The sequence below is a fragment of the Ixodes scapularis genome, unplaced genomic scaffold, assembly GCF_016920785.2.
Source record: "Ixodes scapularis isolate PalLabHiFi unplaced genomic scaffold, ASM1692078v2 PGA_scaffold0__279_contigs__length_252992795, whole genome shotgun sequence".
Taxonomy (NCBI): Eukaryota; Metazoa; Arthropoda; class Arachnida; order Ixodida; family Ixodidae; genus Ixodes; species Ixodes scapularis.
The window spans coordinates 39,005,044-39,019,178 of NW_024609835.1; the positions used below are offsets into that span (position 1 = coordinate 39,005,044).

At 44.1% G+C, this 14,135-nt stretch overlaps 1 protein-coding gene across 1 annotated transcript in view; it reads right to left on the minus strand.

The window, feature by feature from the left end:
- Window positions 1–1,669: 1,669 nt before the first annotated feature.
- The window catches only part of LOC8024369 (cytochrome P450 3A41-like), a 32,524-nt gene continuing 20,058 nt past the window's right edge, over window positions 1,670–14,135 (minus strand). The window contains exons 9-14 of the mRNA XM_040221649.3: window positions 13,175–13,313; window positions 12,849–13,009; window positions 11,147–11,238; window positions 10,878–11,021; window positions 6,023–6,185; window positions 1,670–1,764 (exon numbers count right to left, since the gene is read on the minus strand). Of these exons, the coding sequence (XP_040077583.1) occupies window positions 1,690–1,764; window positions 6,023–6,185; window positions 10,878–11,021; window positions 11,147–11,238; window positions 12,849–13,009; window positions 13,175–13,313 (774 nt within the window). The 3' untranslated portion in view covers window positions 1,670–1,689. The remainder of the gene's footprint in view (window positions 1,765–6,022; window positions 6,186–10,877; window positions 11,022–11,146; window positions 11,239–12,848; window positions 13,010–13,174; window positions 13,314–14,135) is intronic.

Sequence of the window (14,135 nt, forward strand, 5' to 3'; positions counted from 1 at the left end):
AGTGACCGCACAGAATGCTTCCGGTTGTTTGTGCAACCTTTTTTTTTTTCGATCAACGTATCTGCAGCTTTTTGGAAGCCACAAAAATAGGGTTTCATATTTTTTTTTTTTTTTTTTTAATATTGACTGTGTGCCTTCAATGACCCACGACTTCGATTAAATTTGGTGGTCGCGTCGAAACCTCAGAAAACGGCCCGTGACCACGGAAAAGCGAGCGAGCGTGACTCAAACCGGCCAGTTCTCGATCGGCGGTTTCGGCCGAAATAAACCGAATTTCGAGCCGTAACTTCTGTTCTGGGTAGTTGAGCTCTCATATGTCAGCTAAAACTAAAAACGTCGGAGGCAATAATACCCTCTCAGTGTCCCTTTAACCTCCCCATCCCGTCCCCCCGCCCTGCGAGCTGCGAGAACGGCTGTTTTTTGTTCTGTGGTTCAAAAGAAGATAACGGGGAGAGGTGTGGACCTCCAAGGCCTTCGCGAAGGGGGATTTTCGTCCCATTCTTACCAGATTAGGAAGTGAAAACCGCGGTTAGAGAACGCTCCATTTCGTTGCTCGGTTTTACTTCGGAAAAACACTTGGCTCGGTTTTTCGACTATTTCGCGTTCAGAATTTTTTTTGTAAGATACGATTTTCAAGTAGCATGTAGACAGTTGATGTTGTCATTACAAAAACGAAATATGCCATACATTTCTTTCATGGTGTTGTTTCATAATGTTGCGAAATAATCTACCCCAAGTCGGATTCTTATTGCGTCCTAAATAGCGGCCCCTCAGAACCTACTTTTCATTCCCGCGAAGCAGTGCATTAAAAAATAAAGCCAGTGTTGTACGCGTTCCTCAGAAAAAGAAGAAAATATCGTTCATCGTTCCTTCTGTTCTTTTGTAACGCGTTCCTGTTACATGTTCCATATGTGAAAAAGCAACTCGTTCCCGTTACAAATTCCAGATGTGAAAAAGGAACTCGTTCTCGTTAGTTAAAAAGTGGAATGTATCGTTACATATACCTTACATTTGTATTTCGCTGATTACCAATTTAATTATTTATAAGTTTTGTTTTACATCTTTTTCATCAAATGGGAATGTACGAATTTGAATGACGTGATGGAAGGGCACCGGGAGTAGAAAGCAAGAGAAAGCAGGGTTTCATTTGTTAATATATTCACCTTTAAAAATCTCCACTTTTAGCCATGTTCATGCTTTTGGTGAACGATTCAGACAAGCCACAGGTAGTTTTACCCCACATTGCACAATCGTTTTACAACAACCTCACACGTTTGGACCTAACGAAGTCCCTTGTTCGACCTTACCAACTGTTGCTTCTCCATGTTGCTGTCCGGAAAACGAGCAAGAAGAGGGTAGGGTTTTTGGAAGGTCAGTCTTGAAAACGATTAGTCCTTCTTTGTGAAGGTTGGATTCGTTGTTCAGTATGAAGGTGGGAGACAAGTGGAGAAGGAATGTAAAAGAAACATTTCTTTCTATATAACCTTTATTTCGCACTCCCAAAATGAACATCTGCACAAAGATACATTCACGGTTAGTAGGGCTTCTCTTCGATGATCGGCCTATATGTGGGATTTATTACACTTCACAAAAGAACGCTCGCAAACTCGCAGAACTTGTTTTTAAATCAACTAGGTGTAGGCGATTCTGCGAGTTTCGGATGATAACAATCAAAACGCTCCAGGAACATCAGCGCGGTTTTACGCCGACGACGATTTCCTTGGCCGCGAGCAGACCAAACTTTCTCGAGAATTCAAGCGGTACCTGGAACAAAAGATCAGTGACATAAAATATTACAACGAAGCTGTATGTGACTCCTTGGTGGGGGTTTTGTCGTGTCCGTCGAAAGAACAGTAGTCGACAAATAAAATTGTCGACAGAAAACCCACGCGCGCGGCTTATCTCTTATCATGTGGTTTTACACCAGTTTAAATAAGAAAACCACAAAAACAATTGTCAAAACCACGTGATAAATTATAAACACGTAGCGCTTCCCGCATGCGTTTTCGGTAAGGAAGGTGGTTGTATAAGCTGCCGCGGCAACGGCAGCCGTACGAAGTCTTTCATATACAAAACGTTTTGGTACAGGGCATTTACTTTTCTTTCGTCAATCATTTGGTATAGACACTTTTGCTGTTTACAAACATGAACTGCCGCATGCGACCCAAGTGACTTCCGGGTGCACCGCCTTTGCAAGCCTGTTAAGCTTGCTTATGTATTATTACATGAGTTAAGCTTCCTTATGTATTACAATTGCTGTATTATTACATTTGTGAAGTTGGTTGGACAGCTTCGCTCTCCAATCAGCTTCACAGCATGGACTGGAGCATTCAAAGGGATACTTCAACGGAATTCGAAATATGCTTGTCGTGTTCAAAAATAGGTTGAATATGAGCCACAATATCCGTAAATGACCATCGCACGTTTTTATTGGAGCCTGGTGGCTTGATTTTTCGTTATAAGCGGCAAACCTGGCAAGCGCTCGGAGAGCAGCCAGCGGGGAGCACGTGACATCCCCCGCAATCGTGACGTGCAGGGTGTCACAAATGAAAATGTACCGCAAAAATAAACTAGGCATCGCCGAACGCTCATTCTCTGCCTAAAGGTAGAGCTAGAGGTCACAAACAGATGCCAAAGTGTCAGCCCGATCCGATAACTTAATCAAAAGTTATAAGTGATTTTCTGAAAATTTCAATGGAAAAATGGAGCCCATTTTTAACCGTTTTCGGTTTCTGGTGCCATAGAGCCCCATGTTTTCGAAAACTTCGTCGGCCGTTATTTTTTCATTGAAATTTTCAGAAATTCACTTATAACTTTTGATTAAGTTATCGGATCGGGCTAAAACTTTGGCATCTGGTTGTGACCCCTAGCTCTACCTTTGGGCGGAGAATGAGCGTTCGGCGATGCCTAGCTTATTTTTGCGGTAAAAAAGACCGTGTAAATTTTCGTTTGTGACACCCTGTAGTTAGTCTCGGGACGAGCAAAGCTGCGGCGAGGCTGATGTCGAGGGGATGTCGTGGTCGTTCCAGCCACCGAAGCGGCTGCTTTTGTACGAATTTCGAGTGACGGGTTAATATTCTATACTCTCGTAGAGGGACAATAGCGACTTCTGGGAGTCACAAAAAAGATTCTCAGGGAGAGGGTAGTTCCTTCTTCCCCTCTGCCCTCGTGGTGGCCGGAGGCGAGACAGTTAACGGCATTACCTGTCAAGGTTCCTAGACGGGCATTACAAACGAGGCGTTAGCGACATCCACAAGGTGCTCTTTGCTAATCGTTTAATTTGTTCTAAAATTCCTTTTCGTGTCTTTTTTAACGGGATAGTGGTGTGTCCGATGCGATACTGGTCCTTTGAACACCTATAGACCAGAAAATAAGCGCCGAAATTTCGTTGCAGTATCCCTTTAAAGGGGTTATGACACGGAAATTAAACAGATAGATTATTCTTTAAAGGGAATGATTATAGGCTACTTAGTATATGCACCAAGTTAAGCGATTTTCAGAGCTATGGTAATTGCAATATTCAATTTACGAATATTTATCCTTTTTATCTCGTGACGAGACAACCCTGCCAAAGTTAGTCTCATCATGGTGTTCATAAACCACGTGACCATAAACGCTCTCTCATTCTAGGCGCCCCCATGTTCACCCAAGTTCTCCTTGCCGTGGTACGATCAAAACCGCTCACGCAACTCGGTAACCCGAAAGCTATTCTCGCTCTCGCCCCCAGCCCGTTGACCTTCCACCCTGCATGGGCCTGCGAGATATTCTCGGACGACGGTGACCACGGCGAGTTCGTGCGTAACTTGTCGTCGCTGAAGCTGGTTGCCGGCGGGTCGCAGTCAAAATGAACAGCTTACAACATCTCTTGATAGCAATCACACCCATCGCTGCTGCGATCAATGTCGAACAGTTTGACAAGGCGAGCGATGCTGTAGACGCAATCGTTGCGGACCGCGTGCTCGAAACTTGGAAGGTAGACGAGGAAGCTGAAGCTAGAGACGCCAAGAGAGCCAAGTTTGCGAGTGCGTGCAAGGGGACACCGCACCGGAGGCTGGCTACGTAGCAAGCCTCCAGCTCCGCCCGGATCTGCCCCTCCGAGGGACGCGAATATAAATCGATTCATTCACGAAACTATCGCGCCATTTTCAAAAGAAATTTAGCAGGATTTTAAGAACATACTATGAGTCGTAGCAGTATAGTTATTTCATATTTTATTTTTAGCGTGTCATAACCCCTTTAAGATATAAAATCCCTAAGGTTCGTCGAATTCCTGAAACCAAATGATACACACGTCTACCAGACCGACAGAAAATGAATTAGATTAAGGGAACGGCGAGACACCATGCACCAGAATTCGCCAAGAGAGCGGCATATTGAGATCACTCTTCTTCCTTCGCAGTCCCTTCTTCGGCATTCTTATCGGCTGATGCAGCAGTCTCTTTGGCTGCGGAGCCATAATAAGGCGCCCAGGACACGCCACGTCTTGCGTTTCTTAAGGTGTCGCTATCACATCTATGGACAGATCGTAGTTAAAACGAAGGTCTGCAAAGCTGGGCCCATATAAGTCGTCAATAACCGGAAAAAAAAAGCAGCATCACTAATTTAGATATTCGGATCCTTTAATATTTTAACATCTAGTGAGCCAGGATTAATGTTTTGCCGAATATACAGGTTGTGATAGGAAGTGGTCAATATAACAGAGAGCCAGTGTCGTTGAAATGGCGGTCACATTCGGAAACTCACATCGACAAATACATCGTTTGCACATGTATAGAATCATATACTTTTTATTCAATCACATTACTTTTGATGGTATATACAGCCGGCAGCAGGCACGTTTTGAACAAACTGTAGCGCACTGAAACACGGTTATTTTTGGTATACATATGAGCAGAGCTTATTAAAGGCGATTTTCGCGTGGAAAACTGACGTTGAGATATTCGTGCCTGTTCTGATTTGTTATTTCTTTATTTATTTATTTTTGTATGAAATGTAAATTCTTTTTTTATATTAATTGTTTTTTTTATTTGGCGCTTCTCGAAATTGAAATTTGACGATGTTTCCAGTTATGTGATAGTTGGAATTTATCGGCATTTAATTTTCTAATCATACTTCTACTCTTTCGTAATTACGAAAACAAGTAAATAAAATCTCCACGCAAACTTTAGAAAAGGAAAATGTAAACATCATCGTAAGCAACATTTCCAAGGAATATCACGGGATCATTGCTTCTAACGACATATAAATACCGCGTCCTCCTCAGAGGCAAGCAGAAATGGCGTAAGTTTAACTTGAAACTGGTGTAGTCGCCTCCTATCGTGACCCAGAAATAAAGCAACATTGGCCAGTTTTCCTCTATGGAGAAAGGAGACTAGATGACATCTCATCAGGACCACCCGCTGGGGCCTACGGAGATATGTAAAGTTTCACATGTGTTTTGTGGTGTGTGTGTGCGTGCATGCATACGTGCGTTGGCACGCGTGTATATGTGTCGATGTGTGTGCGTGCGTGTATGTGTGTGTTTGTGTGTAATATCGTTTAATTTACAAAAGGTTCACCAGCGGCTACTCTTTTCGGAATTTTCCGGGTTTATCCGAAACTACGGAATCCGGCTATACTATAATGGTAACCACAGGTATACATATACATTTAATCTAGAGTTACGACTACAACCCCGAAATTGAAAATCGTTAGGCAAGCCTTTTACGCTATGTACTTTTTCACACGAGGGTAATTCGTTGCTATAGCTTGAAATGATTTACTTTTGCTGCAAGGCTTAGCCTGTGGCAGATTTAGAGTACCAGGACAAGACCCTAAAAAAGCTCTCCGCTCACTATGATTGGCAGTTTCCTCCTCTCCACCCGCCTTCTCTTCAACGTTCCCTCTACTAAAGTGGAAAAAAAGAGGAGGTCTTTGTGGGCGGAGCTTTTTCTGCTACTCAAAACTTGCAACAGACAATGGCAACGATTTCGCAACCTGTCAAGTGACTGCAATAACACGAACTTAATTTCATGCGGCTTACTTTGGTTCTGGGTGTGCGGACGAACTGCACGCTGTGGATGGCGTGTAGGAGACAAAGTTTGATCGCCTGCAGGGCGAACCTCATGCCGACACAGTTCCTGGGACCGGCTCCAAAAGGCAAATACGAGTACGGTCGAATGCATCCTCGGTTTTCTTCGCTAAACCTGAACTCAAGTTTCAAGGAAACAAAAAGAGACATAGTTAAGAACTTTGTCGTGACGACTGGTCATGTTGGAAACGCTCATATAGGATAACGACAAAAAAAGGGGGGGGGGGGGGTGCAAGAGAAAGAGAGGGTGTTAAGTGACTCTGCTATAACTCCCTCTCCATCGCCATCGCCCCACGCGGGCGGCAACGCTATGACTCTTTTTCCACGATGACGTCGGTTTTTGCATACGAACCACAGAAGATATTACCCGAACCTAACCTTAACAACTAACGCTGCAAAAAAAAAAAAAAAAAACACAAAGAAGACAGCAGTAGTAACAGGCAATTTTGTCAATGCGGCAAAAAGAATAAATCATTTACAGTACGCTCAATCATATATTCGAAGGTGGCTGAGATAAAAGGGAACATTTCCAAGATTTTTGGAAGTGGAAGCTGTTTTGCGACTTGAGGCAATCCTTCACTTTCTCTCTCTCTCTTTCTTGCTTCAATTCACCTTGATCGTATGCGCCTCAGCACAGACCATTGTAAACTATTCATTTAGACAAAATATACATTCAAAGTTCCTGACCCACAAAGGAAACACAGTTCTTGTCCTATATGGTACCAAACCCATGAAATGTATCAATATTAAGCAAAACAGGAAAGAACACCGTGGAATACTGTGCGCAGCGCAATTATTTTGTTACTCTCCTGTTAAGTTCACCAAGATTCGATAAATAAGACATTGACGGTCTCTCTATAATACAGCGTCGTTTCTCTTATTTTACAGAAATCTAGTCCATGCGTTTCAAAGGAAAGATGAAAGTTTGGGTGTATTTTGAGCACATCAAAATTATTTAACCAAAAACCACATAAAAAAAAAAAAAAAGCAATGTGTGTTGCGCAGATTTTATGCGGCCTGGAGGTCACCTCCATCTATGGACGGACAAAATGCTCGGTTCAAAAATACACTAGCGATGTCTCGATCCGAATTCTTCTGAAACTTTGTTCTATTTATGACGCGGCTGCTTACGTGAGGCGTGGCTTTATTTGGAGGTATAGGAAGTACCTAAACAACTGCAATACGTATAAGTCAGCGGTCTTACCAAAAATTGGCCAAGTTAATTGTTCGCATTGTTTTCCTTGTATCTCGTGGGCGCGTAACACAGATCACAATAAGTGATACGCTGCGTGAAATGGAGTATTGCACATGGCAAGTCAAGTCGCGTGCCATGTGCCCCGACTATAGCTTGTATGTGCTGAAATAATCGTGTTTGCGAGGCATGCTTATGTATTCCACACACGTTTATATTGTGAGCGATATTTTCCTTTAAGCTGTACGTTTCGGCATCAAGGGACGCATGCTTTGCTGACATGCGTCATCATACTTATATTTACACCTTTGCGCACGGCTTGATGGGTCCTAGACTCCAACGGAACGGTATTGGCTGCACCTGGGATATTTGTATACAAACTGAAGAATTTGGTGGGTGTTGTCGTAAACGTATACAAAAAAGTATGACACACTCGCAAGAACGCTTACACACCGGTCAGACGAGATAATTTAGTGATCTCCAACAAAGTGCACTTCGCCTTTAGTGTCATTTGTGCAGTGTGCCACACGGGTCTTCCAGAAGAGCACAATCGAAAAAATAGTCAGAGATCAGGCGAGCTGGTGTAAGTTTAACATGATTGTAAACCTGAGACTGGGGCAGGAAGAGAACACAACAGAAGGTAGTAAAAGAGGAGGCAACGTCTCCTCTTTTACTACCTTCTGTTGTGTTCTCCTCTTTTACTACCTTCTGTTGTGTTCTCTTCCTGCCCCAGTCTCAGGTTTACAAAGCACAATCGACTTGACGTGAATTGGCTCCTTCTCTATCTTATTTTTCTTTATCTTGGCTTATTATGATCGATCAGAATAATTCATGGATGAAGAAAGAATAAAACAATTAAAACTGGGACAACACAACAACATTTTTCAACTAGCAACAGACGAGTAAAATTTTTCACAGCGAGCAGCCGACTTACCCAGGAGGGAGAGGGGGGGAGAAGCGGAGAGAAGGGGAGATAAAAAACGCGAAGTGCAAGTCAGGAAGGTGGGTTTAGTTTGGTACGGTTGTTAGGCTAGTGGGTTCATCTTAGTTAAAAAATATAAGATAGCGCAAAAAAGACAAGGGCAAGAAGTATACAGGACAAGCGCTTGTCCTGTATACTTTTTGTCCTTGTCTTTTTTGCGCTATTTTATATGTTTAACTAAGGTGGGTTTATCTCGGATTTTAGAAATTCAACCTCAGTTTTCGTCAGCTGGAGGGAAGGATTTGACACGTTGTTGTTTGCTGTGGTCATGGCGAATGACTCTATGCGGTCGCTGCCAATTCTGCTGTCATGCACCCCCCCCCTCCCCCCAGGATTTTTGTTTCATCAAAGAGGGGATGACAAAGCGAACACGAACGGGCATGTATGACTATAGGATGATAGGAATCCGGAGAGGCCTTAGAAACCTCGTTGTGATGTTCCTGGAGTCTGTGATTGGTGCATCTGACGATCTTACTTATTTTTTATTCTCTCTTCATCCATAACTTGAACCAACACGCTCTTCTCCCAAGCAGAATAATTCAATTGGTGTATGTATTGTCAATTACACAACGCTTTCTTTAATCCTGTCTTTATCAAAATACTGAATATTTCTGATCCATTTATACCTTTTGTTTAACATTTTAGGTATTTAATAGTAGTTTACCTATTGCTATTGCCATCATTTCCGAGTGTCCCTAATTTATCCCGTGTAGCACCGAAACTATAGTGTCTGGAACACGTCTCCGACTGGTGTGTTTTCTGCTTCCAAAAGAAGTGGTCCCTGGATTTCCGCCTCATGACGTCATAAAAGTGTCATATTGTCGCCGGTCGCGACCCTGGCGGTGTCACAGCAGCTGTGGTGCGTGTGGCATATGCCTGTTTTACTGTAGGGCGCTCTTCACTTCGACAGTCCACGTAATCTGCGGCAGCAGGAAGTTGGGACGCCTGGGACGCCGTGACGAGAGCGGCACTCACGTTTGTTCGTGCTTTTCGTCAGCATTTCTACGAACAACCGCTAAGATCGCGACAGGCTACAGCATGACAATTCGGCTTCTGTGACGTCATGTGTTGCCACTTCGGGACCAATTTTGATGTATGGGTCCTTAGGACGCTGAACGCACCAGTCGGAGACGCGCTTCAGGCATTATACCGAAACACTTGAAGTCACATTCGGTGAGCTGAAGCGCACTTGGTTGAAGTGCGTATCAATGCTGCGAGTTGGGCTAGATTGTACTTACGCATAATAATAAATGTGCAACAAAAAATAGGAACAGAAAAAGAAGCACACAGGACGAGGCGTAACTTGCCACTGAATTTTACTGAAGTAAACATAAGGGTCCGTCGAACGAATGTGTGTATCAGTGCTCCTTCTTTTGCCCTATCCGATAAGGAGCATGCTTTTATCGGTCAAACAACGCTCACTCAATGGTGACGGGAAGCTTTCCAGGCGGCCAATGAAAGTCCATTACCGTTGCGCATGTGCGGTTTAATTTCTTCTTTTTTACATGTTTCCTTCAGTAAAATTCAGTTGCAAGTTACGCCTCGTCCTGTGTCCTTTATCCGTCCATGTTTTTTTTTTTTTTTTTTTTTTTTTTTTTTTTTTGCCGTATATTACAATTTATAAGTGTCGTTTCGACTCGAAGCGAAAATTACGGGGTGAAGCAATAGTCCGTAATCCATGATTAACGCTTGCTCACATTTTGCTCATATATGTCTATAGTGTTCAACTGCTATGCCATATATTGATGACCAAAACATCCCGGTAACTGAAATGTGCCTCCTATCATTATAATTTAAAAAGTTTAATAGCAGTTTTGAGGTAATTAATTTGCTAATCGACTTCGCATTCTATTTGACGTCCGCCGCGGATGGTAGCGTTATCCCGAAGGAATATTGTCTTGGTTTCCAGGGTACTTTTAGAGCGCAGCTCTTAGGGGCCCGTTTCCAGCCTGAGCGGCGTCGCCGTTGGCGTCGGCGTCGCCGTTGGCGTCGGCGTCGCCGTCGCCGTCGGCGTCGGCGTCGGCGTAACCGCGCCCCTCCCTCTCCTCCTCCTCCCTCTCCTTCTCCCCCTCCTCCTCCCTTCCTCCTCCTCCCCCTTCTCCTCCTCCCCTCCTCCTCCCCCCTCTTCCTCCTCCCCCTCCTCCTCCTCCCCCTCCTTCTCCTCCTCCTCCCCTCATTGTCCGGCTTGAGCGGCAAGGAGGAAAGCAGTACGAAGGTGGAGGAGGGGGGAGGAGAGACGAGGAGGCGGAGGCGAGGGGAGGGGAGGAGCTTGAAGGACGAGGAGGTGGTAAAGGAGAGGGAGGGGGAGCAGGAGGGGAGGAGGACTAGCAGGCATGATCACGAGGGAGGAGGAGGAATATACCCTCCACTCCTCCTCCTCAAGAGCTGCGCTCCAATTCGGTGTTACAGGAAGTTGTAAACGGCTTTCACTTTTTTTTCTAACACTATTTTCGTTAGAAAGAAACATCCTGTATATAGGTATACACTGGAAAAATACTGGTTTTACCATATATGCGCAATAACCTAGGGCCTTTACACCGCTCAAGGACGAATACTCGATATCCTTTCGCTATTTACCTGATTGCCTGAACATATGGGTGCCCAAAGAGAAACGAAAGCAGGTAGTTGAATACCTTTCTGGATCGAACTTGTAGGGATCTTCGAAGTTGCTGGGGTCGTGGTGCATCGCATAAACGGGAATGGCGATCACGTGGTTTTTCGGCAATTTGATTCCTGTGTCCGTCATGACGTAATCTTCAACAGGCGATCTTTCCAGACTAAATGCAGGGACAAATTTTCGTATGAAAATATATAAAAAAAAAGGCTAAGCACATTAAGCGTTAGCATATGCCTCCACTGGAAAGAAAAACGACCAAAATGAGTGCGCTGACAGCAATCATACCGATTCACGGGTGGATAAAGCCTCATGGTTTCTGAGATGACGCAGTTGAGATAGTCTAGTTTCGACACAACGTCTAGAGTTGGTTCTGAACCCTGAAAAATAAACAAAGTCATACAGTTCGATAAACAAAGTAATGCACGTAATACTTGCACGCTCACCGAAAATGTTGAAGGCAGGCTTCGGTGGTTTTTCGAGTTACCCCAGAATAAGCATATTTTCTGAAAACCCAGGCCTTACGCTTTCCGGCAGGGTATGATCGATAAGTTCAAAATAGCTATTCAGGAAACCGAAAATGAATGTGATTCTAAAGCCAACAATCAAATTTTCCCTCGCTCGCCATTCGGGTGACGTCGTATGTTGCATAACCCGCATGTTAAGCAGGCAGTCTAAAAAAACACACTATTTTGTGCATGTTTCTCTTTTGTTTGTTTGACTGGCGTGAGCTTAACCAGTATCTATTTCACACCGTCATACTTCTTGTAACCCGTTGGAAACAACCTGTACTGCCCCTATTCCCCCCTCTACTACACTGGATTGGATTGGATTGGATTCCTCCGCTTCCGCACTGACGTCACGTTTTAAGTGTTGCCAGTAGAGCCTCTTAGCCTCTCAGATTAAATCAAAAACTCAAAACATCGCAAAAAAAAAAATCATCGTGGCTTTTAATTTGAGTTAGTAGTTTTGTCTCTTAATGTATTGACGGAAATTTGAGGCACATAACTTGTAGGGCTCTGGGTTTTCGGAGTTTATTTTTCGTGAAATTCGGAGGGTGTTTTTCGGAGTTTATTTTTAGCAAAATTTGGTGTTTATCGGAGTTTATTTTTTGTAAATCCCGAATTCTCCGAAATTCGGAGATTAATTTTGCAGTGTTTCCTATTAAAAATAATAAGTAATAACCAGATGCAAATATATGCCAGATAAAAAATAAAACGCGCTTGTATCAATTCACATTTCTTTGGTTGAATTTGGCGTTGGTGTCATTGGCAATACTAATTTGTCCCACGACAAAAGTGGCACACAAGTGTGGCTTCGATAAACGTCGACACCTTAAAATCAATAAACTGCCGGAGGTAGCCGCAAGGAAGCTTGTAGTCATCCCATCAATCTATCCTGCGGCCGCGCGAGGTGGAGTGGTTAAGGATGTAATAGAAAAGTCTCAACTGCCCCTCTTCCCTATTTTATAGAATCTCTCTGGTCCATAGCTTTCACTGTTACCCCCAGAAACATACCCTCTCCTTTCTCTAAATCCCAAATCCCGTGGCCCAAACTGGAAACCAAAAGAGTGGCTTTTGTCGTTACGCGAAAATGGTACGATGACCTTTTTCCCTGGATCAACCTTGACGAGACAAGCCGTAAGACCACCTTTTGACAACGGTCCGAGGCTTGGAAGATAAATATGGTGTCATTTTCCCAGGACCATTAATCCTGCGCTGCCCAAATTGTTTAAAAAAAAACTTTTTTTTTTGTTATTGGGGGGGGGGGGGGGGGTGGAGTGCTGGCAAGGGCACATAACAATTCGGAGTTTATGGGATAAATCCGAATATACAGAAATTTTACCGGCGGGTGTTTTTTGGAGTTTTTCGGATTTATCCGAAAACACGGAGCCCCGCATATAAATAACTGTCAACAATTCGCCGAACCTGTCCTCAAAATCATTTGTTGCGTGCAATGTTTAACTTGAGAAGACTAGCGGAAGCCTCACGTATTGTTCGAAGCACTCATCAACTTCGCGTCTTAGCTTCTCTTGCACCTCCGGATGCAATGCCAGAAGGTAGACTGTATACGCAATCACCGAGGAGGTGGTGTCTTGGCCAGCGAATAAAAATGCGACACAGTGGGCCATCGCCTCCACTTCAGTGAGAGCTGCAAGGAGTACACTGACAATCATGAGGTGCAATGGAAAATGTGAAGACATTCAATTTGACGAATAAAAACGCACAAATTCTATACGTATATAGGTATCACGCGAAAGTATAATACCACACGAATCAGCGTTTTTACGGACAGTTTACTCAAGCTCATACAGACTTTTTCTTTGTGTTGCTACGTTGGATTTCTCATCCACGCCCAGACTGTACACATCATTTTCAGCATCTCCGGAGTCACTGCCATCCGAGAGCGCCGTCTTTTGGGCATCCACCATAAGCTGAAGAAAATCGTGATGTTTCTGAAAATGTAAAGAAAAAAAAACGCCTGAAATATCCGACCAAAGTGAAGTAAACAATGTGCCTGCGTTCACTGCAGACCCCTTTCGAAATTCGCGTGCCAATTATTAGAAGCTCGGAACCACTGCACAATGATAGAGAATCCCTAAGGTATCGACCGTTGGAGCGTGGCCAAGGCTAGGAGCCGACGAAGCAATCCAACAACGTCGAAAGTGCAACGTCACTGCGCTAATCCCCTTTTTCTTTAGGTATGTTTTAATCCATTCCAACCAATCGCATAAAGTGTGCCATGACATTGCGGTTTATTCCGCCATTGTGCATGGATTCCACAGCTGCCAACAGAGGGAAGTATTTCGAAAAGTGTCTATACGATCGACGGCGGAAAACAGGGAAGCTTCCTCCCTGACTGCGTCACTGTTGTGCGATGGGAACATTTGTAGGCATAGACGTTTTCAAGTACGGCCCCTGGGCGGCGCCATCTTGCTGCTTGCGTGGGTAGATCGTCTGATAGGCAAGCATTGTTGCGATGTAGCCCCAGCAATGCTTCATAATCAGACGATCTGCCACACCAGCAGCAAGATGGCGGCGCCCAGCTAGGCCGTACTTCCAAACGGCTATTGGGCAGGAGATCGAACTATAGGGGGCGCTTTATCGGGGTTGTTGTCCCCACAGCCCGGTGTTTACTCACACAGCATAACAAAGAAATTGAACCTCGTCATGCACGGCCTGGACAAGAGCGCTTCGCTCTGACCAATGCTGGCCTTCGAATCGTCATCTTCGATATCGCTGATCAAAAACAAACAAGAAAATTCGGTTTGTTGCCC